At 42.5% G+C, this 27743-nt stretch overlaps 1 protein-coding gene across 1 annotated transcript in view; it reads left to right on the forward strand.

Moving 5' to 3' along the window:
* LOC129698010 (claudin-10-like) overlaps window positions 1–27743 on the forward strand; it is a 57688-nt gene that overhangs the window by 8218 nt on the left and 21727 nt on the right. Inside the window, exons 2-3 of the mRNA XM_055636821.1 lie at window positions 21266–21427; window positions 24535–24616. Coding sequence (XP_055492796.1) covers window positions 21266–21427; window positions 24535–24616 — 244 coding nt within the window. The remainder of the gene's footprint in view (window positions 1–21265; window positions 21428–24534; window positions 24617–27743) is intronic.

A 27743-nucleotide genomic window follows, 5' to 3' on the forward strand; every position in this document is an offset into this window, starting at 1 on the left:
TAGATAGTCAACTGTGATTAGATAATGTTTTCCCTCAAGTTCGAACAGATCGGTTCCCACTTTCTTCCATTGGCGATCTGTGAGGTCATGGGGCATCAGAGTTTCTTTCTGGTTCTGTTGTTCGTACGTCCTGCAGGCTTCACAGTTTGAAATGAACTGCTTCATATCGGAGTTAATTCCGGGCCATAAAATGCACTCTCTAGCACGTCTGAGGGTTCCTTCTACTCCTAGGTGAGAGGTGTGGAGTGTCTCCTTCATATCTTTGCGTAGAGTGATAGGGATTACAACTATCTCCTCTGAATATCAGGCCATCTTGCACACTCAACTTGTCTCTGACATTGAAGGACGATTGTGCTGCCTCTGGGACTTCTGCTTTGTGATCTGGCCATCCATTTTGGATTACTTTCTTAACGGTCCGTAGTGTTTCATCTTCCCTGGCATGGGCTTGGATGCGTTTGACCTTGTCCTCTCCCATGCTCAAAGACTCAACTACGTTGACATTAATGAATCTGGTCAATCCTGTGGAGGTATGGTCGTGAGAGCATATCTGCTAGATGCATGTCTTTTCCCTTTACCCATTTGACCTCGATGACTTCCAATGGCTTGTGGTCACTCTCAACAATCACTCTATGTCCGATGTAGTGATGAAAGCGCTCGAGGGAAAACGCTATTGCTAGTGCCTCCTTCTCAATCTGAGCATATCTCTGCTCGGTTGGCGTCAATGCTCGACTCACATAGGAGAGTGGTTGCACTTTCTGCATAAGTGTAGCAACCTAGACCGGCCTTGCTTGCATCACATTGCATGGTCAGCTGTTCATCTGGTGTGTAATATTCCAGGATAGGTGCCTTTGTCAACAGCTCCTTGATCTTTGACATGCCGTGTCATGTTCTGATGACCATTCCCACTCTGCTTCCTTGTGGGTCAATCTCCTCAAAGGCTCAAATGTGTCCGACAACATTGGCAGGAATCTTGCCAAGTAGTTTACACTGCCTTGTAATCTTTGGATTTCTGATGCATTGGTTGGGTAGGGCATCTCTAGGATAGCCTGGATCTTCTTCAGATCTGGTTTCAGGCCACGATCTGTAACTACATGTCCTAAAAATGTGGTACAAGTGGTTTTCACTACCGACCTGGTTCAGCTTGGTGCCTTTGTCTCTGCATCGCTGAAGAAGATCTTGCAGTCTTGCATCGTAATTCCTTTCTGCATCTTCTCTGGTGTCCCCTACTCCAAATAGGATGATGTCGTCTGCAACACATTCTACTCCCTCTAATCCTTCTAGGGCTTGTTGCAGCTTCTTCTGGAAGATCTCTACACTTACTTTCAGTCCAAATGGCAACCTCTTCCAGCGATATCTCCCAAAATGGGTGATCGTGGTTGTTAGGAATTTGCTCACCTCATCTGGTTCACAGTTGAGGTATCCTGATTTCAGATCGAATTTGGAGAAAATCTTTGCCTTAGACTGCTTAGACAGGGAGTACGTCCTCTATTAGTGGTAGTCTGTGGATCTCTCTTTTCAGGACTTTGTTGAGGGGTCTAGGATCTATGCAGAACCTCAACTCTGTGCTGTCCTTTTTCTCCATAATGACCAGACTGCTACACCACGAGTCAAGATGTCCTGCTCGACCAGCTTCATGAGACCATTCTTGACCTTCCCTTTCATGGCTACAGGTACCGGCTTTGCAGAACACTGTGATGTGGTCACACCCTCTGTCTGCATTACCAACTTGACCTTGCCTGTTAGTCTCCCTGGTCTTTTGTCATCAAAGACATCATTGTAGATCTTGAGTCTGCCTCGCTAGCAGCATTGAGGCTCTTGAAATTCTCGTAGTGAACCCTGATAAGTTTCATCTGTTGTGCAGCTTTGCCGCTCAGGAGCAATGTGAGCCAGCCTTCCTCTACCACTATGAAATGAACATGGTACCTCTTGTTCATCTTATTCCAGAGTATGACTTTCATCCTACCTTCCGCCTGCAGGTTGGATCTGTTGTACATCTTTAAGACGATTTTCTCCCGTCTAATGTCTTCTTTGTTAGGTACACGATCGTTGGGAATCGCATTAACACTGGCACCAGAGTCAATCTGAAACTTGATGGCTTCTGTGCCGACCTGCATCTCAGCGAATAGGCCTGAAGAGGAATTGTTTCTGGCTACATTGACCTTAATGCAACTCACAGACTGCGTCGGAAATGGACGTTGTGTCAGATGTCTCTATGACCTTGTGCAGACCCCGTTTCTGCGAGCTCTCCTTCCTCTGCTTGCAGCAGCAGGTGAAGTGGTTTTATTGTCTTTCCCATACGCTGGGCATTCCACCTTCCTGCGCTTGTGCGTCCTCGCACAGAACTTGCATTTGAACGAAGTGCGAAGGAAAATCAACTATCTTTTCCCTCGGTTTGAATCGTTCCATCTTGTGTATTGTCAGTTCTTTGCCGGTGACCTACATTCTTGTCTCTGTTACCTCCAAGGATCTACATATGTCCACAGTCTCCTGCAGTGTCAGATTCCTCTTCTGAAGGAGTGTCTTCCTAGTTGACTGGACTGCAATACCAATGACGATGAGATCTCGAATTAGGCTTTCTTTCAGATAATCACAGAAGTTGCATGTCTTAGCAAGCTCCTTCAGCTCTGCAACATATGATCCAATGCTTTCTTGCTTTCATGATCAGAAATCATTGGTTTCTGGTCTCGTTTATTGAAAATCAATCGTTCATACATTTCATTCGTCTCTCCTATGATGATGATCGACATCTTGTCGATGATGACTTTCGCATCCGTCTCATCTGCTACCGTTTTGGACGTCAGGGTATTGAAGATTCACAGTCCTTCTGGTTCAACAGTATGCAGGAATACTGCTTTTTGATACTGTTTCTCCTTCTTATTCAGTTCTGTTATCACTGCATAATTTTTGTACATCTGTTTAAATATTTTCCACTCTTCCACTCTTTGAGCTTTAGATTGGGTGGTGGAGCCACGTGGAAAGATGGACTGGCCCGCGCCATTTTTAAATGTTAGGGTATCCCCTCGCTCTTAATAGCTTATGTATCATTAGCAATAAGCACAATGTGCGACTGCGTAATTTGCGTAATATTCACTAATATCTTCTACTACTATCGAAAATATTTTCAAAACAAAACAATATTTTCTATTTCCATACAGAGTGTGCGATCTTTAAGCAGTCTCCCACAGCACATCATTTCAACTCTCGACTGCCACAGCACTGATTTACACACTTTACACACTCCATCTTAGCCTTGTGCGCACACTGACCTGCATACCGTTCCTCTCATGCATGCAGCTAGTCCGGTCACTGAGCGTTGAAACACTGATTCCTGAAAGCTTTTCAAAGCATTTTTACTAATCATCATAGCGTCCATTTGATCCACACATTTTCACTTTCAATTTCCTCTGCCACCATGTTTTAATATGTGTCTGCTTCTGATATAGGTAAACATAGCACATAATAGACAGAGAAAGATGGTTCCACACACACTCGTGTTGGGATCAAAAGCAGGAATTATTTATTTTCAGGTCAAAAGTCACTGACCTCAGTTACTTACTTATATAAGTATGAGCATGCTCGAGTATGAGTACAGCTCCTTTGCTCAAATTACACGGACATTGATACAAGATGTTGCTCCAGAGATGCTGCTTGACCTGCTGAGTTATGGGCCTGTCCCACTTAGGCAATTTTTCAAGCGACTGTGAAGTCGTCAGCAACTGGAACGGCGACTGTCAGAGTTGAACACACAAACACACACACACACATTGCTTCCTTCACCAGCACATTATGCAGGCGGGGGACAGGGCAAGCAGGGGGAGCGCTGTCTGAGTGAAATTCACACAGTGCAAAGCCACATGCAGACACACACCGCGATGAACACATTGTTCGCACTGTAATCAAGACAGTGCACAGTTATAGCCCAGGCGGGGGACAGGGGGGGAGGGCATGGAGACAACATTTAAGGGCAGAGATACGCTGTGAAGTCTGGCGGACATTCACACAGTACAAAGCCAAGGTGATGCAAACTACACACACCGCAATGAAACACTGGGCACCAGGTTCGCGCTTTGTAATTAAGACTAGTGAAAGCACAGTGCTACTGGTTAGCCCCTTTGAAAAAGAGGTAATGAGGGGGTTCCCAGAAAGCGGGAACTCCTCATGACCATGAAGTCGACTACATGGCAATGGCCCGCGAACAAGTGGCGACCATATGGCGCCTGCATAATCTCCTGCAGTCGCCTAAAAAGTCGTCTAAGTGGATCAGGCCCATTACTCTAACATTCTGTGCCTATCTAAAGAAGGAATATGACATGCCTTCATTGGCCAGGGCATTGAGTACAAGAGTCAGGAAGACATGGTGCAGCTTACAGGCCCCATTTGGATTATTGTGTGCAATTCTAAATGCCCCATTGCAGGATGTGGAGGTTTTGGAGAGAGTGCAGAAGGTGTTTACCAGATGCTGCCTGGATTTGAGGGTCTTGGCTATAAAGAGAGGCTGAACAAACTTAGATTGCTCTCTCTGGAGCATCAGAGGCTGACGGGACACCTGATAAAAGTATATAAAATTATGATAGGATAGAGAGTCAAAACCTTTATCCCAGGGTAGAGATGTCAACGGCTAGAGGGCATAACTTTAAGATGAGAGGGGCAAAGTTTAAAGGACATGTGCGGGGCATATTTGTTTACACAAAGAGTGTTGGGTGTCTGGATCATGCTCCCAGGGATGGCGGAGGAGGCAAATACAAAAAGAAGCATTTGTGACTTTTAGATAGGCACATGGATATGCAGGGAATAGAGGAATATGGATCACGGGGAGGCAGAGAAAATTTGTTTAGTTTGCCATCATATTCTGCATGGACATTGTGGTACAAAGGGCCTGGCTCTGTGCTGCATTGTTCTATATGTGTGTTTTTACAACACTGGGTATATAAAGTGTGACATCGTACATAAAACTGAAGTTCACAATTAAATTATTTCAACATGATTCAGATTAATCAAAAACCCTCACAGCGGCAGTACATGACAAGGAGAGATAGTTCATGAAGTTTGAGAAAATCTAATTAATGAACAAAATTAACATGTCCTATGCGTTTTTTTTACACTTTATGTTTGGTGTCCACCATAACAACCGTTACATGAAATTTAGAAAGTCGTTTTTCTAAAGCATGATAACTGACTTCTTCACTTTTGCAGTTTTTCAACATAAAATGTACTTTCTTGCTGTAAACATGGAGTATGTGACAAAATGAACAATATCCCTGTTATCTACTGAAACGTGCATTACGTACGTTACACAGTGTCCAAGGGTGAACACCAAAATGAAAGTAGCTCCTGTTTCTTCCAATATTTCTTTTTTTGTAATTTCTTTCTCATGTTTTGAATAAACTTTATGGAGTAATTGTCCATACATAATAAGAGACTGCAGGCACATAATTTGATGGAAATATAGCTACTGGTGTTAAGCATGTGACAGTGGACACCAAAAGTATTCATTAATTTTGGCATGCAGCAGCTTTTACAGAATCCTGATATTAAGGTAACTTTCTTCTCATAATTTCATTATCTATTAAGTTCTTCAAACTACAACATTTTCAATCTCCTTGGGAAGTTCTTTGGCCTCAATTTACTGTTGTGGTGTAACTGTGGTTTCTCTAAAATAGGGTGGACACCAAGAGTAACCACCATTACACTCTTTGAAATATGGCCATACAGAGCACTTAATGCCAAATTCATCAAACATTTTGCTTATTACTGTGAAACTGCATGGGTTTTCTCTGGATGTTCCAGTTTCTTCCCACATTCCAAAGATGTGCAGGTTTGTAGGTTAATTGTGTGGGACGCTAAAGTGAGATAACATGGAACTAGTGTATGTGATCAATGGTTGCGTTGACTCGGTGGGCCAAAGAGCCTGTTTCCACATTGTATCTCTAAACTAAACTAAACTAAACTAAGCTAAGCCAATCTAAACTAAACTAAACTAAACTAAGTCCGTTGACCGTTGAGTTATGAGTGCATAGGGAATATAGTAGGTGACTGGGAACACATCTTTGCGGGGTACCGGTGTTGAGATTTATTATGGTAGAGACAATATACAATAGACAATAGGTGCAGGAGTAAGACATTTGACCCTTCGAGCCAGCACCACCATTCAATGTGATCATGGCTGATCATCCACAATCAGTACCCTGTTCCTGCCTTCTCCCCATACCCTCTGACTCTGCTATCTTGAAGAGCCTTATCTAGCTCTCTCTTGAAAGTATCCAGAGAACCGGCCTGAGGCAGAGAAAGGATACATTTATTGGTGTATGTGACATTTATTAGCACATACGACAATTGATGTAGTGAAATTTGACTTGCCATTGCAGCACACGAATAAAGATAAGACACAACATTAAAGAATTTAACAATCAACATAAAAACATCCCCCCACAACTTTGGGGGAAGGCAGCAAAGTCCAGTTCCGTGGTCTTGCATGCATCTCAGCAAAACAACAAACTTGAAAATGTTTTGAATTATAATGAAATTAATGCAGAAATTGCCTCTTTATTGTGTCAAAGCATGTCACATTTTTGGTGTCCTAAAAATTTATATTTTTGAGATATAAACTGGTTGAATTAGTTGATTTTATCTCTACTATCTTTTGCACATTTGAGTAACAATCCCTGAAAGATTAACACCATATTGCTTGAAACAGTGATGATATTGACATTTTGAATGTTCTGTGCTGAAATCTCTCCAGTATTGTAAAAATACATATGTTCAATGTTTTATGCTATTAGACTCCTGAACTAATCACCACTTTCATAGTCCCTTCCCAGAAGTGTTGTCATGTATTCTTATGCCGAGCTCCACCTCATTCAGCTATTCCATTATTGTTCTTAAATATATATTTTGTGCAGTACTTAGATTACACTAAAATCTTGCACCATCCTGCTGTTGCGTGTCATTGTATGTATATAGTTTACTCTTTGTGCATCATGTGAACAAAAAATGTTGTTGCACCCCAATGTATGTGTATGACAATACAACCAGCGGGAATCGACTCTCCTCTCTGCAGTTGGATCCTCAACTTTCTGACTCTCTTACCTCAATGGTGAGGATAGACGACAACATATTCTGGGTTTGTATACTCTGGAATTTAGGATGAGAGGGGATCTTATTGAAACATATAAGATGATTAAGAGTTTGGACCCGCTAGAGGCAGGAAACATGTTCCCGATGTTGGGGGAGTCCAGAACCAGGGGCCACAGTTTAAGAATAAGAGGTAAGCCATTTAGAACAGAGATGAGGAAACACTTTTTCACACAGAGAGTTGCGAGTCTGTGGAATTCTCTGCCTCGGGTCGGTTCGCTGGATACTTTCAAGAGAGAGCTAGATAAGGCTCTTCAAGATAGCAGAGTCAGAGGATATGGGGAGAAGGCAGGAACAGGGAACTGATTGTGGATGATCAGCCATGATCACATTGAATGGTGGTGCTGGCTCGAAGGGTCAAATGTCTTACTCCTGCACCTATTGTCTATTGTATATTGTCTCTACCATAATAAATCTCAACACCGGTACCCCGCAAAGATGTGTTCCCAGTCACCTACTATATTCCCTATGCACTCATAACTCAACGGTTAACGGACTTAGTTTAGTTTAGTTTAGTTTAGATTGGCTTAGCTTAGTTTAGTTTAGTTTAGATTAGATTAGATTGGCATAGCTTAGCTTAGTTTAGTTTAGTTTAGAGATACAATGTGGAAACAGGCTCTTTAGCCCACCGAGTCAACGCAACCATTGATCACATACACTAGTTCCATGTTATCTCACTTTAGCGTCCCACACAATTAACCTACAAACCTGCACATCTTTGGAATGTGGGAAGAAACTGGAACATCCAGAGAAAACCCATGCAGTCACAGTGAGTACATGCAAATTCCGTGCAGTGCCCATAGTCAGGATCGAACCTGGGACTTTGGCGCTGTGAGGCAGAAGCTCCACCTCTGCGCCACCGTGCCACCCTCATATTCAGCTCTAATTCCATTTACAGGTTTGCAGGCAGCACCACTGAGGTGGGCTGAATCCCAAACAATGGCAAGATGGTGTACAAGAAGGGGATAGAAAACTTAGTGACATGGTGTCAGGACAATAACCTCTTCCTCCATGTTAGCAAGATGAAGGAGTGGTTATTGACTTCAGGAAACAAGGTGGAGTACATGCTCCAATCAGTATCAATGGTGCAGAAATGGTCGAGACCTTCAAGTTCCTTGGTTACAATGATCTGTCGTGAACTAACCACATTGATGCGACAGCCAAGAAGAAACACCACCAACTCAATTTCCTGAGGATACTGAATAAAAATGTTGCCTGTCTACAGTGACTCTTTCAAACTTCTACAGATGCACAATAGAAAGCATACTATCAGGTTGCATCATATAAGAAACTAGTGTGAATTAGAAAGAATAATTACTAAAAGTGGAGATAGAGAAGAAACAAGATCTGCCATTCATAAGAATTCACGTATCTTTGTGCATTGAACTTTTGAATTTCATAATATTATGGGAACTCATTGGTATTTAGGTATGTACATAAATTACGTGTTCTTAACCTTGGGCGACCTGTATAATGTCAACTAATAACTCATTTCTTTCCTTGCCTTGAATTCACATGGAAATAGTGATTAATTGTATTCTTAATTTTTGAAATTGATAGCAAGATGGGCAAAGTTAAACCATTGTGAACAATGTTTAAATTGTAAGATTTGCTCTGCTTGATTGCCAGAGCCCAGTGGAGTGTTATGGAACAGTAAGATGTTGGCGTACCAGATATAGTTCCATGTAAGTGGTGACCCATATGCTGAAGAAGGTGTACAGTACCTTCTTTACCTTCTTTTGACCGGGCATTGAGTATTGGAGTTGACATGTTGGTTACAGTAGTACAAATTATTGGTTAGGCTGAACTTTAAATCATAGCATCATAAAGCGCTGAAACAGGCCCTTCGGCCCAACATTTACGTCGACCAAGATGCTCTTTCCAAGCTAGTCCCATTTGTCTGCAATACCTTTAAACCTTTCCAAGCCATGTATCAGTCCAAAAGTTGTTATAGTGCCTGTCTCAACCTATTTCCTCTGGCAGCCCGTTCCATATAACCACTACACTCTAGTGATAAAACTATCCTCGGGTTCCAATCAAATCTTTTCCTCCTCACCTAAACCTATGCCTTCTACTTCTTCATTCCCCTACCCTGGGAAAAAAAACAGTATATTCACCTTATCTATTTGTTTGCTTTAGATCGTCTCCTCAAGATTTTATACACCTCGATATACACCACGTCAGCCGACTGTGCTCTAAAGAATAAAGCCCTAGCTTGCCCAACGCTTAAATATTTTATCCTCAAATCCTTCCTCATGCTTTCAAAGTTAGTAGCATCTTTCCTCTAGCAGAGTTTTGGTTTAGGTTTAAGTTTATTAATGTCACATGTACAGAGCTACAGTGAGAAGCCATTTTGACTGCTATCCAAACTGATCAGATATACAGAAATACGCAGTGCTGGAGAAACTCAAAGGGTCAGGCAGCATCTCTGGAGAAAATGGATAGATGATGTTTTGGGTCAGGAATCTTTTTCAGACTGATTCTAAGGAGGTGGGGGAGAAATATGGAAGAGAGGAGTGGCACAAAATCCCTGCTGGTATACGTGGATACAGGTGAGGTTTTTTTTAAATTATAGACAGATGATCAGATACCATACATTGATACAATCAGTTCAAACTCAAGTCCAATAGATGGGGAGCACAGGGGAGAATACAGAGTGTACAGAGTGCAGAATATACAGCCGTTCTCAGCATTGTGGTGTATTGTGGTGCATTAGTTCCTTAGACAAAGCCCAATGTCCTCAATGGGGCAGAGATGAATCAAACAATACCCGAGCTTATGGAAGGACCATTGAGAATCATGATAACAAAGGGAAGAAGCTGTTCCTGAGTCTGGTGGTGCATGATTTAAATCTTCAATACCTTGTGCTGAACGAGAAAAGGGAGAAGAAGGAATGGTTGGGGTGGGACAAGTCTTGGATTATGTTAGCTGCTTTCCAAGGCAGCATGAATGTTGATTGAATTTTGGGAATTCTGGACTATGTGATTGGCTAGGCTAGAGTTAATTGGGGTGGTTGGGTCTGCGTAAGACCCCTCTTGACTGCCTCCCGGTGGTGAGCTGTGGAACACGCTTTGTGGATAAATCAGGAAGTCATGCTTTTCGGGTCTTCTCATCCCGGACTCCTATGATCAATGTTTGGGTAAACATAGCTTCTTCAACTTAGTTTGGAGCAATGTCTTTGTACTTACCTCAGATTCAGATTCAGATAGATTCTAGGACTGCCAGAGGTAATCTTGTAATGAGTCATCCACATCCTCTTTGTGGGCCTGTTGCTGTTGTGAGAACTGGCTGCGTGCTATGAAGACATTGTCTCGAGTCCCCCACATGTTGTCCAACCACGCAATGGACAATTCTGATTCATTGTGTAGGTGCAGGGTGTCTAAATATTTCTGTCTGAACTCTCCCCAGGGCATGCAGAGCATGTTGAGTTTCACTGCTTCCTCCAGTCTTGACGTTGGTGTTAACATCAGTAGAAGCTCAACATAGTCCTGGAAGGTCTTCTTCCATTGCAGTCAGGCCTCAGATGTTGGTCTCGCCATAGCAATGGGCCAAAATGGATTGGGTGCTAGATGTGGATAGGCTATTTGTGTTTTTTTTCACATCGTTGACAATTACATAATGCATGGTGCAATAACGACCACAGAGTAAAGGCCCTGTCCCACTTTCCCCAGTTACTCATGAACTCTCCCGAGTTTTCCCCTTGATTCGAACTCGGGGAATTTCGGGGAATGTCGGTAGTGAGCTCGTAGGAGGCCATAGGAGTCTGTAGATTTTTCGTAGCGGCTCGTAATGCCAGCCATAGGAACTCGGGGCATCATGTAAGTTGGGACACAAAATTGCTGGAGAAACTCAGCGGGTGCAGCAGCATCTATGGAGCGAAGGAAATAGGCAACGTTTTGGGCCGAAACCCTCAGTCTGAAGAAGGGTTTCGGGCCGAAACATCGCCTATTTCCTTCGCTCCATAGATGCTGCTGCACCCGCTGAGTTTCTCCAGCAATTTTGTGTACCTTCGATCTTCCATCATCTGCAGTTCCTTCTTGAACATATAAGTCGGGACGTTTTTTCAACATGTTGAAAAATGTCCACGAGTTAAAAAAAATAGCCCTGCGTACCTACGAATGGCTATTACCGTAATTCTCTGAGTTCAAATCAAGGGGAAAACTCGGGAGAGTTCGTGAGTAACTCGAGAAAGTGCGACAGGGCCTTAAGTATTTAAACACTAGTTTACTAAACAACTTTGAACATTTTCATCTCAGCAACTTACATAAATGGCAGTTGCAAAATGAACTGTGCCCTGGCTGGTCCTGGGCAACTCATGGGTCATGGTCCCTGGCTGGGCCGGGGCAAGTCATGGGGCATGGTCCCTGGCTGATCCTGGGCAAGTCATGAGTCATGGTCCCTGGCTGGGCCGGGGCAAGTCATGGGGCATGGTCCCTGGCTGGGCCGGGGCAAGTCATGGGGCATAGTCCCTGGCTGATCCTGGGCAAGTCATGAGTCATGGTCCTTCGATTGGACGGTATTCCAAATCTACTGTGCATGCACGTACCCGTGAGGTTCCCACCCTGCAGGGGATCAGCGCGCTTGAGCATATTGACTGTTCGGAACTGGTCCGGATCCTGTTCCCTGACCAATGAGTAGCAATTACAAACCTCCCTGCCAGGATATTGGTTCCCTTCCAGATCAGATGCATTGCATCCTTCTTCTGCCTCAGAGGAGATCGTAGTGGTCCAAACTTCTGAATCCTTGCCCTCTTTATCTTGAACTGTACATTCGTCTGTCTGTCTTCCTATTCCTACCCTCACTAGCACATAGCACTGTGATTGGAGTGGGTAACGGGTGTAGAGAAGTCAAGACGGTTGATGTCTCACTGGTGTTTAGAAAGAAAAAGGTCCAGAAAAGTCTGGCAGGAAGAGTTCAAGAGGACGATGTATTTTTGAGATGGGAGAAAGGGCCATCACTAGACAGTGAAGTCTCCCTCCCATATAATGCGGAGGAGATAAGAAAAGCTCTGCACCGTGGCTCAAACTTGTTGAGGTGGGGATGGTGGGGTACAATGGTAAGGTTGATGACTGACTGCTTTGTATCGGATAGAGCGAGTTCAGGGGGGATGAGGAAAACATGACAGTGATGAAGGTCAGGGTTTGAAAGTGGAAGGAAACTTGGGCGATGTACTGTGGGCTGCCTGACCCGCTGAGGCACGTTGTGTCATTTTTTGGTATTATCCAGCATCTGCAGTTATTTGTTTCTACATTCTCCCTACTACAATTTCAGAATAAACCTTATTTTATTACTTTGATTCTAAATTTGTCTTGCCATGATGTATTGTATATAATAGTATTTCAAATGATATTTTATAGAAAATGCTAGGACATAGAGAGGACATGTATCTGGTTGGCCATTTAGTGTAAGTGACAGGGACCATAGGAGTATTGATTTACAGAGAGAAATTGGCATGCCTGTACTGCCCCTTCAAAGTGGTGAAACAGATGGATGGGGTACAGAAAAAAGGCATTTAGTATGCCTGCCTTCATAAGTTAAAGCAATGAGTATAAAAGTTGATGTCATGTTGGAGTTGTACAAAACATTGGCTAGTCTGTACTTGGAGTATCATGTGCAGTCTTGGTCACCACACTATAGGAAGGATGTGGTAGCAATTGAGTGAGTACAGAAGAGTGCAACCAGCATGTTGCCTGAAACAGAGGGCTGTAATTATAAGGAGAGATTGGGCATGCTTGTTTTTTTGTAGGAGGCCGAGGGGTGACTTTGTAATTGTTTATAAAAAGGGGCAGAGATGGCATGGATATTCAGAATTCTTTTCTCAGGTCAGGTGTGTCTAGTACTACAGCTCACAGATTTAAGCGGAGAGAGGAGAAATTTAAAGAAAGTCAGAGGGTGGTGAATATCTGGAATGAGTGGCCAGGGTATGATGGAGGCAAATAGAATTGCAATATTTAAAAGACATTTGAACATGTACTTGGAGAGGGAAGGCATAGAAGGATACAGACCTAGTGACCTAGGAAAATGGAACAAACATAAATAAACATCAAGCTCAGCATAAACGAGGTGGGCTGAGGGGGCCCACCTTACCCTTTAACCTCCTATATCAACAGCAATCTGATAGGAAACACAAGTCTTTGAGTTGAACATATCATCTATAGCAGGGAAACCTGGACAACATATGCAAGGAATGGGAAGAGGTTTAACAGCTTTCGGTTTTGCTGCCTCAGACATAATGCTATTCCTGATGATATATAATGGTAGCAAATGTTGAGGTTATGGTCCATATTAATTCCATTAGCATGTATAAATTTCTAAATGACATTTGCAGTAGTGTAGTCACAAACAAAAGTACTGCCATGTAGTCAGATGGATGGCAGTTGTATTGCCAATGACATTTTGTACACAGGTATCCCATTTAACATTGACACAGAAGTGCTGGTTTGTTTTAATGCTCTTGGTCTGGGAATCTGAACACAAACAGGTACATTCCCCAATACTAAGAAACCCATTTACCTAGGCTGCACACTTCTGTGCTGTGAACCTGGCATGAACCCCAGTCTCCTGTGGCCCTCCTGCAAGAAGCAAACAGTAATCACATTGTTGTAAAACTCACTGGAGTGAACAACTGAAACAATGTGCAGAGGCTGCCTTTGAGGGCTGGTATTTGATGTACCAGGGTGAGCCAATTGTGTCCTCAGTACTGAAGTATGGGGATGGGGACTACATCCCGGCTGGCACTGTTAGTGTGGGCATTACTGGCTACTTATAGCGGCTGCTCCACATGTTGACAGATTGCCGGGATCCTGCTACCTCCCTCTCCTTTTGAAGGAAACTGCTACCTCCCTCTCCTATTGTTTGCACAGCTCTTCCTCGCCCAGAGATTTCCCTTCAGTAACAAAACCAATGGCTAGTGACTACCATGGAACTGGATATTGTCTGAGTTACTTGTGTTTTCCATGATGATTATCCTCAGTGAATCCTGAGCGCTCTTGGTAGGATTTGTCGAATTGAGATGAAGATGTTCAAAGATAGCATTAGGTACAAATGAAAGATTACATTTCTGTCGAAGCACCATCTCTCTTCAAAAGTGACAACATCACTGGTAATCAGCACCAACTCACATACAAAAAGTGCCTTTCTGGTTCTGAGGGGATACTTATAATGTATTCAGCTGGCAACAAAGACTTCTTTCTTATAGGAAAGCTGCAAAATGCATCCGTTTCATTTACAGTGTAGATTTCTGTCAAGTGGAATAAGTTGAAATTCATTGTTTGTCCTGCTTTAACAATAGAAACCCATTAACAAAATTAGGAAGATAAGAAGTAGGAGCAGAAATAGTCCATGCCCCATGGGCATGCTCTGCCATTCATTAAGATCTTTGCTGATCTGATTTTTGCTTCAGTTCCATTTTCCTGCCTGTTCCCATGACTCTAGTCTTTTCTTCCCAGAACAAGGACATTTTGCATTTAACCATTTTTTTAAAGCTCTCGGGAATTGGCCATTGGGACCAAAGGACTTTAGTCCCATTTATTTGCCAAGTACCTTTCCTTAAGTGATTATGAATCCTTTAAGGGGCAGAGCAAAGAAATCCAGAGATTCACTTTGAGAGAGGAAGGTTGTACGAACTTCAGTTTTAAATGACTGGTCCCTTGTTTTGTAGTTACATTCCCTTGTTTATGGCTGTCCCACCAGCAGAAACGTCTCAGAATCTACCCTGTGACGTTTCCTTGGGATCTTAAATGTTTGAATGGGGTCATCTCTAATTCCTTTAAACTCCAAGCTATTCAAACTCAGTCTAGCCTCTCATGAAAGGACAACCCTCTTATCCCAGGAATTAGCCAGGTGAATCTCCTTTCCAATCCAAACCTACTATATCTGTTTTAGGCAAGGGGCCCAAGATTGGGCGCAATATTTGTGATGTGGCCTCACCAATACCTTGTACAACCATAATAAAAACCTCCCTATTCTTAAACTCCAATCACTTTGCAATGAAGGCTAACATACAATATGCTGTATGCTATGAGGCAGCATCGGTGTAAAGAGAAACAGTCAATGTTTTGGGTCTGCAACCCTCCATCTGAAATAGGAAAAGGAGAGATGCAAGTAGATTAACAGTAGGAGGGAAGATGGGGGTGGGGTGTTGAACAAAGGGAACGCCTGTGATAGAACAAGTTGAAATGACTTAATAGGGCAGATATCAGTACTTTAGAACATAGAAAAGTATAACACAGCAACCAGATCTTCTGCCCACAATATCTGTGCCAAAGATATTGCCATGATCCATAGCCCTTCATTCCCTGCATATGCACGTGCTTATCTAAAAGGCTCATAAATGCCATTATTATATTGCCTTTGCCACCACCCCTGGCAGCATGTTCCAAGTATCCATTACACTTTGCGTAAAAAAACTTGCCACACAATCTCCTTTAAACGTTGCCGCTCTCACCATCACCCTCTAGTCTTTAACATTTCCATCCTTGTAAAATGGTTTTGACTTCAACCCTATCTAAGCCTCACATCATTTTACGTACTTCCATCAGGTCTACCCCCAAACTCTAGTGTTCGAGAGAAAATAAAACCATGTTTTTCCAACCTCTCCTTGTAGCTAATACTCAGAGGCCAGGCAGCATTCTGGTAAACCTCTTGTGCACCCTATCCAAAGCCTCCACATCCTTGCTGTAATAGGGAGACCTAAACTACATACAATACTCCAAATGCAGCCTAACCAATGTCTTATAGAAAACATCTGGCAGCTCATTTCACGTATGCATTATCCTCTGTTTTAAATAGATGCCCCTCAGATCTCTTTTAATTCTTTGCCCTCTCAGCTTTGACCTCTGCATTCTGTTTTCTGACCCCCTAACTCTGGAGAAATGATTGGCTGTTCACTTTGTTTATGCCGCTCTTGATTTTATATACCTCTGGTATATGGTATACCTTCAGCCTCCTACACTCTGGGGAAAAGAGACTCAGCCTATCTAGCCTCTCCTTATAATTCAACCCTCCAAGACCCAGTAATAAGGTCATAAGGTCATGTGGTAGGAGTAGAATTAGGCCATTCAGCCCATCAATTCTACTCCACCATTCAATCATGGTTGATCTACCTAACCCCATTCTCCTGCCTTCTCCCCATAACCTCCATTTGTCAACAATATATTTGTTAACAAAACACAAAGTGCTGGAAGACCTTGGCATTGAAAGTTCTGCACTCAGCTGGCTCCGTTCCTACCTTTCCAACCGATCCCACTTCTTCTCTCTCCATAACCACACCTCTGCTACAGCCACTGTCACTCAAGGCGTTCCCCAAGGCTCTGTTCTCGGTCCCCTCCTCTTCATCATCTACATCCTCCCCCTTGGTCATATACTCCGTCACTTCAAACTGGACTTCCATTGCTATGCTGATGACACCCAGATCTATCTCAGCACCAAGTCCCCCCACCACCCCCCTCTCTCCCATATCAACTCCTGCCTGTCAGCCATAAAATCTTGGATGCAACTCAACTTCCTTAAATTAAACAGTAACAAAACAGAATTTCTCCTCATTGGCTCCAACTCAACACTTACCAAAATTAACAACCCCACTCTCACTATTGATGGCACCACTGTCTTCCCATCTCCTCAGGCTCACAACCTTGGCGTGATCTGTGATTCCACCCTCTCCCTTGAGCCTCACATCCGCCATGTTGTCAAAACATCATTTTTTCACCTCCGCAACATTGCCAAAATCAGACCCTCTCTCACACCCCCCGCTGCTGAAAGACTCATCCATGCCTTCACCTCCTCCCGACTGGACTACTGTAACTCTCTTCTCTTTGGCATTAATTCCAGCAACATCAACGGACTCCAACTGGTCCAGAATGCAGCCGCCCGACTCATTACCCACACCAAATCTTGGCACCACATCACCCCAGTCCTCAAAGAACTTCACTGGCTTCCCATTTCCCACCGGATCATCTACAAAATCCTGGTCCTCACTTACAAAGCCCTCAACCACTTGGCCCCCCCCTTATCTCACTGGCCTCCTCTCCCCCTACCAACCCTCACGGTCCCTCAGATCCATTTCAGCCGGTCTCCTCTCCATTCTGAAATCCAACCTCTGCACTTTCGGAGACAGAGCCTTCTCCAGGCCGGCTCCCAGGCTCTGGAACACCCTCCCACAATTGACCCGAACTTCTGAGTCCCTCACCATCTTCCAGTCCTGCCTCAAGACCCATCTCTTCACCTCTGCATACCCTTAGTCCCATGTCCCCCTCCCCTTTGCATCACTGTCTTACTGCTCTAATTTGTTTTGTTCTTGACTCACCATGTAAAGCGACTGTGAGTCCTTGAAAAGCGCTATACAAATAAAATGTATTATTATTATTAGGACCCACAGCATCTGTGGAGGCATGTTTTGGGTCTGGAATCTTCTTCAGACTGATGGAATGGGGGGGGGCGAAAACAGGAAAATAGGTGGATTAGGGCAAAGCCTGGCAAGATGAGGCCATTACAGAGAATGACGTGCCGAATGGCCTAATTCTTCTCCTATCCCTTATGACCTTATGAGGGGTTTGATTGGCATATGGGTGGACTAGGTGACAAAGGCTAGAGGTGAAAAGGAGACAAAAGACTATCAGATAAGGAGAAAAGAGGAGGAGTGAAATGTAATCTGAGGGAAGTATTTAGGTGGAAAGGGACAGGGGAGTAAAAGAGAAGGTAAAAGAGAAATGGGAGACTGGGGTCAGAGATGAGCATATGGAGTAGGGGAGAGCAGCAGCAGGAGATGGTGGGGGAAATTATGTGGTTCTGTGTGTGTGTGTGTGGGGGGGGGGGGGGGGGGGGGGCAGGCAAGAGAGAGGAGGATTTGAGGGGATATTACTTGAAATCTCATCTCCACCAAAGACGCAGCCCTCCACTCACTCGGTATGAATCCCAAATTTATCATAAAACCAACTTACAAGACAAGTGCTGCTGTAGACTGGCAGGCTGATGTCTACCGTGCTGAGGCCAGGTATAAGCTCTCAGGAACCTCCTTATAGCTACCCCTTGACCATGATCCCATGGACAAATACCTGGCCGCCCTTTCTCGAAAAGTCACGGATCTCAATGCCTCCGGCAATCTCGCCTCCACAGTCTCAAATCTCATAGATCCCCAACTTCTCCACTGTTTATCTCCATCCAGAGGAGACCATTGCAGATAGCAGCGAGAAGTGTTGAGCTATTATCTACCTCATCGGACTATCTTTAATCGGACTTTATTGGAATTACACTAAACATTATTCACGTTACTTTCTTCATCATGTTTCTGTACAAGCAGGACTGCCCTGTAGACACATTGTTTCTGCCTGTTCCAGCCCTACCAAACTCCTCTCCAAATGCCTCGTTTCAATCTTGTCTCCCCCCCCCCCCCCCTTGTCCAGCCCCTTCTGACCTATATCCAGTACACCTCGCGCGCTCATTATCTCATTAACTTTCAATTCCTTAGTCGCATTTTCTCGCCATCACCACGGGTGTCCAGTCTCTACACTTCTATTCCGCACAAGGCCCTTTGCTTCTTCCATGAGCAGAAACCTAATCAGTTCTCAATTAAAATTCTCTTCCACCTGGCAGAACTTTTTCTACACTTAGTAACTTCTCTTTTGCCTCCTCTCACTTTCTTCAAGTTGAAGGTGTAGCCATGGGCACTTCTGTGGGCTCCAGCTATGCCAGTTTTTTTGTTTGTTATTTTGAACACTCCTTGTTCCAAACATACCCTAGTACACCATTTCCCTACACTTTCTCTGTTATATCAAGGACGGCATCGGGCTACATCCTGCATCGTGCAAAACTCACTGATTTAATCAACTTTACTGCTAATTTCCACGCTGGCCTCAAATTAACTTGGAATATCTCTGACACTTCTCTCCACTTTCTCAATCTCCCCGTCTCCAACACTGGGGACAAACTATATTCTGATGTCTCCTACAAACCTACTCATTCCCACAGTTACTTGACTATTAAAAAAATGACACAAAGTGCCGCAGTAACAACGGGTCAGGCAGCATCTTTGGAGAACGTGGATTGTTGACGCTGAGTTTCGACCCTTATTCAGACTATCCAAAGTCTGAAGAATAGTCCCATCCCAAAGCATCATCTATCCATATTCTCTAGAGATTCTACCTGACCCATTGAGTTACTCCAGCACTTTGTTTTGGTTTTTTTAACCCAGCATCTGCAGTTTCTTGTTTCTACCTAGATTATACCAACCTGTCTCTTACAAGGGATGCAATCCCTTCCTTTCAATTTTGTCTCTGTTGCATCTTATCCCAAGATAATTTGAACCATTCTAGTACATCCAAGATGTTCTTCTTCGAAGAAAGTTGTAGATGGATTCCTTACCCACAGGGAGCACTCTGAAGGGACCACTCCTTCTGCAACTCCTAGGTTCGCTCATCCCTCCCCATCGAACCCACCCGCTGCCCAGGTACTTTCCCCAACAACTGCAGGAGATGTAACAGCTGTCCCTGCACCTTCTCTCTCATTTCCATCCTGGGACCTCATCCAGGTGAGACAGGGGTTCACATGCATCTCTTCTACTGCATGTGGTGCTCCTAATGTGGCCTCCTTTGTATCGGCGAGACCAAGCATAGAGTATGCGGCCACTTCGTTATACAACTGCGCTCTGCCAGCGAGGTCTGCTGGATCAACCGGTTTCTAACCTTTTTAACTTCCCTTCTCATTGCCAGATCGACTTTCTATCCTTGGCCTCCTCCATTGCAAGTGAGGCTACACGCAAACTTGAGGAACAGCACCTCATTTTTTTGGGGTAGTTTACAGCCCAATGGTAGGAATATCGAATTCTCCGACTTCAAATAATATCCTCCGTGGCCCACCCACCCCTGTGTGCGCACATTTCTCCCAGCATCCACCAGCAACCCCGCTACTTTCCTCTCTGTGCACTTATCTCATATCCCAGAGTTACCCATTTCCCTTCGCCTTTTTCCTCACACCTGCCCCCTTCCATCCATATCCCTACCTGCAGCTGTGCATTTCACTCTTCTCTCCCTAATGAGTTTTAGTTTTAGAGGAATACAGCTTGGATACGGGCCCTTCAGCCCATCGAATTCATGCTGACCATCGATCGTTCTGCATTATCCCACTTTTGCATCCATTCCCTGCACATGAGGAGAATTTTACAGAGGCTAATTAATCTTCAAACCCACATGTCTGTGGGATGTGGGAGGTAATTGGAACGCCCAGAGAAAACCCACGTAGTCACAGGGTGAACGTGAAGGGTGAAGGTTCTGTCTGTCCATACAGACAGAACCCGAGGTCAGGATTGAACCCAGGTCTCTGGTGCTGTGAGATAGCAGCCCTACTGTGCTTCTCTTTCCTGACAAATTTTGTCTAATTTCCCCCTCTCGTTTTTGTCCCTTTCTTCACCCATCTGTCAATTAAACCATCCTATAATCTGCCAGCCTTTGTTCCACCCCCAACTACTCTTTTCCAGTTTTCTCCCCTCCCAATTCCATCTGAAGAAGGATCCTGAATGTTGTCTGTCCTTTCTCTCCACAAATGTTGCCTGACCTGCTGAGTCCCTCCGACACTTGGTTTTGTTCAATATTTCAGCTTCTGCAGTTCCTTGTGTCATCATCTTCGTAAACCTTTTTGCATCCCTTTATATTTTATGACATCCTTCCTATAGCAGGGTAACCAAAACCGTACATAGTATTCTAAAAGTGGCCTTAGCAATGTCGTATACAGTTGTAACATGACATCCCAACTCCTGTACTCAATGACCTGACAAATGAAGACAAGTGTGACAAATGTTTGTGTCACCACCTTCATGTAACAATGTACCTGCACCCCTAGGTCTCTGTTCTACATCACTCTCCAAGGCCCTACCCTTTACTACATATTCCTGCCCTGGTTTAACTTTGAAAATGCAATGCACCACATTGATCTGAATTAAATTCCATCTGCCGTTGGCCCACTATAGACCCTGATTGCCATAAGCCATGCTGACCATCCCTAATCAGTCCTGCATTTTCAAATGCTATTCCTAACCAGTCCTTGCTGTATCACGTTATAAATTTGTGAATCCTAGTTTGTGATGTAATAAATATATTTTTGAAATTTCACGTTACATTCATGTTTGATTTTCTTTCTTATCCAGCTTATATCCAGGTCTGCAGAGGTCTCACGATTGCTGCCGTTTGTCTGGGATTTTTTGGTTGCATATTTTCACTGGTGGGGATGAAATGCACAAAGGTTGGAGGCTCAGAAAGTATTAAAGGAAAAATTACCTTTTTTGCAGGAATGCTGTTCATTCTTTCTGGTAAGTCATAAAGACATACAACACAGAAACAAGCCATATCCATGCTGACCATCAATTACCAATTTACACTTATTCCAGTGTTTTATCTGTTGCTTTCTATGTTTCACATTGTGTAGAATTGGGGAACGGGGAAAGGGGAACGAGGAATGAAGTAAATTTGCAATTTTTTGGCAATAGAAAATTTACCAGTTACTTTAATTGGCATCAAGCTTTATTTTCAGACATTAAAAAACTGATTGCAAATTCTCAAACACTTGCATTAGGGTGCGAACCCACTTTCTCTTGATTATTTCTTCAGGGATCTGATAACTAACCCAGTAAAAGCATGTCAACGGTATCAATCTAATTCATAACAGTAAGGTTGTGGCAGTATGTTCTCTATCTGCCAAGCATACTAGATCCCATAATTGTGTTCTTATCAACCAAATTCCAATACCCAGTGACTGCTGTCTGATTTTATCAATGTAAATGATTGCTTTCACTGGACAAGCAGTTCAACTTTCAAGTTGCTGCTAAAAATGACAAAAATCACAATTAAAAATCACAGAAAGTCTGTGGTTGAGTTTAAAGTGGAAAAAGCTTCTAACTTCTTTGCCATATCTTGGCCAATATTTTGTCACTGTTTACCAATTGAAATGAAGAATCCTTAATGAGGCATGCTGTATTTACTCCAGAAATTGCCTACACCATTAACACAAAAATACTTACGTTCAAACGAAGAAGCTCAAAATCCATGTTCTTTGTTATATGCATTTAAGAAACTGTTTCTTGGTTCAAACAGCAAGTAGTTCAAATGGATTCATCTCCAATTCCTGACAGTCCTACGTCTTTTGCATTAGGTTGGCTTATACCTGCTGCGTTTCCTAAGCTGCTACTTTGAATATTGGCCAAAAAGATGTTCCTACATATCTTACAAATTCCCTTATTTATTTAGAGAACATTCGATTGGTGACCATCTTGCTTTCCATTATTTGGAATATTGTGCTTCAAGATACCGCTTCTTACTCAACATGATGTTGCAGTCTTGTACTGAAATAGCTGTTGACAGTGGACAGTAAACAAATAATGACAACATCGTTTTGGTTGTAGCTTGACTGTAAGGGGGGAGGGGGAATTTATATCCGAGATTAAGCTAGAAGCTTTGTTAGCTTTGTGATTTGAATGTTTAGTTGTCATTAGTAATAGGATGAGACTAAAACTTCAGCATTTCACCTGCTGCAGAGGAGTGTGCATAGATTCTTGCCTAGGAAGCCCTGGGGCAAATTAAATCAAATTACGGTTCTGGTTTGGAATTTTACAATACAAATTGGTAGATTGCTATTGTTATAATGATTAATATTTATTAGACTTACTTATTTTGAAAGTCAGTGATAGATGCTGTTTAGATTAAAGCTCAGGCTATTATGAGCTTCTAGCACAGATACAAGTTTTTAAATCATTTCAATCAAAAACGGCTTTGAACTACATATGTTAATTCTCGTGTTCTTTTTCATGCATGTGACAAAAAATGATATTGTTAAAACAATGCATGTTTCCTATGAATGCCATTCAGATGTGATTTGATTTGACAACCTTGCCCTTCGCAGAAACAAAAATATTTTTTTTAAGAAGGAATATAGATATTCCAGGAAATTAAAGGCTGATGAGCTTCACAGGAAACTAATGGAGAGGATTCTTAGGGATATGGCATTTGGAAGAGAATTGGCTAATTAGCCACAGTCAGGATGATTTTATGTTGGGCAATCATGTCTGACAAACTTGATTGAGTTTTTTTGAAGAGGTGATTGATGAGAGAGGACATTGGATGTTGTCCATATGCACTTTAGTAAGGCATTTTATACAGCATTCATAGTAGTTTGATCTAGAAGATTAAGATGCATGGGTGACCTTGTAGTTTTGATTCAGAACTGGCTTATCCATAGAAGACAGAGGGCAGTGGTGGAAGGGTGTTATTCTGATGGGAGTGTTTTTTCTGAAATGGTCAGTGCTGTTGACCTCTGTTATTTGTGATATATATAAATGACATGGACAAAAATATATATGGGTCAGTTATAAGTTTGCCGATGATATAAAAATTGGTGGAGATACGAACAGCGAATATGCCTATCAAAGAATACAGTAGAATATAGATCAGTTACAGATCTAGGCAGAGAAAATGGCAGATGAAGTTTGATCTGAGCAAGTGTGAGGTGATGCATTTTTGGAGATAAAATGTAAGGGGAATGAATATTGCTAATGGCAGAGCTCTTAACAGCATTGATGTAAAGAGGATCTTGAGGTCCAGGTCTATTGCTACCTGAAAATAGCAAAATAAGTAGACATCAGGGTAAGGAAGGCATATGGTATTGTTGCCTTCATTGGCAGTGACATTAATTATAAGAGTCTAACATAATCTAAACCTAAAAAAAATAAACTAAACAGGAAAGAGTCAGTAAGTCGTGTTGCAACTTTATGAAATCTTTGGTTGTCACATTTGAGTATTGTGTGCATTTCTGCTGACTACATTGCAGAAAGGATGTGGAGGCTTTGGAGAGGATGCAGAAAAGATTTACCACAATATTGCCTGGATTTGAGGATATTTATTATAAGGAGAGGTTGGACAAACTTGCATTAATTTCTCTGGAGAGTGGAAGGTCCGATTTATAGAAGTTTATTAAATTATAAGCCTAGAAAGGGTAGACTGTCAGAATCTTTTTCCCAGGCTGGAAATGATAAATAGCAGAGGGCATGGCTTTAAGGTGAGAATAGGAGATGTATGGTGCGTCTTTTTAACACAAAGTTGTCGGTCCCTGGAACGCACTGCCAGGGGTGGTGGCAAAAGCAGGAATGATAGTGGCAGTTATGAAGCTTTAAGATAGGCACATAGATATGTAGGGAACAGTGGGATATGAATCATGTACAGACAGAAGTGATTAGTTTAATTTGGCATGATGTTGGCACAGAGATTGGGGCTGAATGATCTATTCCGTTTACTCTGCTTTGTGTGCACCACTGAAATTTATTATGTGAATGAGCGACTGATGAGGTAAATTTAACCTATTTATAAGAGATTTACCTTTTTGTAATTCATTATTAAGCTTGGATTAACGGAAATTTATTCTCTATAGGTTTGTCATCTATAATTGCTTTTTCGTGGTATGCAAATCGAATTACTGCACAATTCTTTGACCCTATGATAGTGGAACAAAAGTAAGTTTGCACTAATGATACTGGTTTAATTTCTCTTCTATCAAAGTGATCAGCAAAATCATCCAGATTCAACTATTGCATTATTTTTCAAAGTTAATTTTTTAAAGATTTTTAGTATTGTAATTTAAAGCATTATTATTTATAATGATAACCAAACTGCAACAATGTTGATGATATTATTGTAAACTGGTTTGCAAAGGAATAAAGGAAGGAGAGTCATCAGAAATGGAATGGAATTGCATGGGATGCTGATTCATGAAATAACGGTAGGTCCAATTGTCGAGTCAATCTGACAAAGAGGCCTCCTTCTTAACTTTCACCAGTGTTCTGATCAAGAGTATCATACCATGCACACTGAATTTGTTCATTGAGAATGGTTTAATCTTCTCACTACATTCAAGGTTCAATGAGATAACTGCAAAAATAAGCCTGACTATTATGCATGTATCCCACACTCATTTATTCATTTTTAGGCAGCGTATTTAATTTGTGGATTAAGTGCAGAGATATGCAGATATGCAGATAATTGAGGGATATAGATGATGTGCAGGCAGATGAAAGTAGTTTATCTTGGCACCATGTTTGGCACAGTTATAGTAAGTTGAATGGACTGTTCCCGTGCTGTACATTTCAATGTCCTGTATTCTATGTGGTGCCCACTCTATTATGTAATTTCTACATGCAGCAAAATTAGCCACTGTCTTGGGGTGGAAGATTGCAACCGTCACATGATCCGCCCTGTTTCAACGAATGCAATCAACCCGGCATGCACAATCAAATAAGATCAAATGGAACAAGTTGTCCTACAACTTTAGGCTGTGCACGCCATACACAAGCAAGAAGAAGAAGAAGAAGAAGAAAAAGATACGGTCTTCAGGAGGGTGCATGACATTGCAGATGGCTGTGCTGTATAACACATATCCAGATTGGTTTAAGGGGCTGAGTTGAGGCTGCAAGAAATGTTTTGGCTATTTGTGATCTGAATAATTGCTCAAATATATTAAAGAATGGCTGAAAATAGAATAGAACATGCATTAAGGTATTTTGATAATGCAGTTTAGTTTAGTTTAGAGATACAGTGCGGAAGCAGGCCTTTCGACACACCGGGTCCGTGCTGACCAGCGATCCCCGCAAATTAGCACTATCTTACACACACTAGGCACAATTCACACTTATACCAAACCAATTAACATACATACCTGTACGTCTTTGGAATGTGGGAGGAAACCAAAGATCTCTGAGAAAACACACATGGTCACAGGGAGAATGTACAAACTCCGTCCAGACAGCACCTATAGTCGGGATCAAACCCGGGTCTCTGGCACTATAAGAATCGTAAGGCAGCAACTCTTCCGCTACACCACCGTGCCACAGGTATGATAGCGTTTCCAAAGGTTGTAGCAGAAATAAAGCTTCAACAACATGCAGAAAAATATTTGTTGATCAAACATGTGATAAAATGCGTTCAGTCTCTAAACAGCATGTATTACCAACTGCACCACCAGTTTATCTCTGCTCAATTCTCAACAATTCCAAAATTTGCCTACTAATAAGTCCAATTAATTGGAAATAAATCTTTCAAAGTACATTGGTTACCACAATCTGTTAAAACCCTGTACCAATGCAGCCTGAGCTGGTGATGTATATCATTAGTCAGCAGTAACAAAGTGGAGGAGAACGGGTTTTTCTCCTATGGTGTTGGGAATTGGTACTGAGAGACGAATGAAGAAGTTCTCTCAATACATAATAATTCTCCTTCCCTGTTCCTCTATCACCCTAAACATTTCTGATTCACAATTTTGATTCATGTGGTAGAAATACATAGAACAGTACAGCAAAGAAACAGGCATTTTGACCTCCAATGTCGATGTGGAGCAGCGGTGGAGTTGCTGCCTTACAGTGATTGCAACGCCGGTGACCCGGGTTCGATCCTGACTATGGGTGCTGTCTGTATGGAGTTTGTACGTTCTCCCTGTGACCTGCATGGGTTTTCTCTGAGATCCTCTTTCCTCCCACACTCCAAAGACGTACAGGTTTGTAGGTTAATTGGCTTGGTAAATGTAAAAAAAATGTCCCTAGTGGGTATCGGATAATGTTAATGTGCGCGGATCGCTGGTTGGCACGGACCCGGTGGGCCGAAAGGGCCCTTTTCCGCGCTGTGTCTCTAAACTTTAAAAAAACACTTCTGCCTGTATGTGATGCATATCCCTCCATATCCATGTGCCTATCTCAAAGCCTCTTAAATGCCACTGTTGCATCTGCTTCCACCAGAATCTGGGACCACTCACTGCATAATCCTTGTCTTGCACATCTCCTTTAAACTTTCGACATAAATTATTCTATGTCTTTCTTTACCATAATCCATACTTTCCCCTTATCTTCTTGAGTATGGCGTGCGCAGCCTAAAGTTGTAGGACAACATGTTCTATTTGATCTTATTTGATTGTGCACGCCAGGTTGATTGTATTCGTAGAAACAGGGCGGACCACGTGAAGGTTGCAATCTCCCACCCCTCCCCTTTTCTAAATCAGATACTCACAATGAAAAATAAAGCTTGCCAGGTAGAGGAGGAGATTAAAGCTAGAAAACCACAAGCATTCATTCTTTCACTTGCTTCCACTAGCTGAATTAATTACACATTGTATACTTCAGAGTTTGGGACTCAAGAGGAACATGTACATTAAAATCACAGGAATGTAAGAATACCAATCAAGTGTACAACTGAGTGGCAAAGTACCACAGTAATGCTCTACCTCACAACTCCTGTGACCCAGCAGCCCCATCCTCCAATGCTGTCTGTGTAAAGTTCCCACGTTCTCCCTCTGTACATAGGTTTCCTTCAGATCTTCTGCTTTCCTTCCACATCTTAATGACATTTAGGTTTAATTTTATTATTGTCAAGTGTACCGTGCTACAGTGAAAAGCAATGTGTTGCCTGCTATCCAATTAGATCAGATAATACAAGTAAAATTCAAGTACATTAATAGATCAAGATACAGAGTACAGAATATAGTTCACAGCATTGTAGCACATTCATAGACAAAGTCCAAATTCCACCATGGGGTAGAGGTGAATCCCTAGCTTGTGGGAGGACTGTTCAGAAGCCTGACCACAGAATGGAAGAAGT

The sequence above is a fragment of the Leucoraja erinacea genome, chromosome 6, assembly GCF_028641065.1.
Source record: "Leucoraja erinacea ecotype New England chromosome 6, Leri_hhj_1, whole genome shotgun sequence".
NCBI classification, from domain to species: Eukaryota; Metazoa; Chordata; class Chondrichthyes; order Rajiformes; family Rajidae; genus Leucoraja; species Leucoraja erinaceus.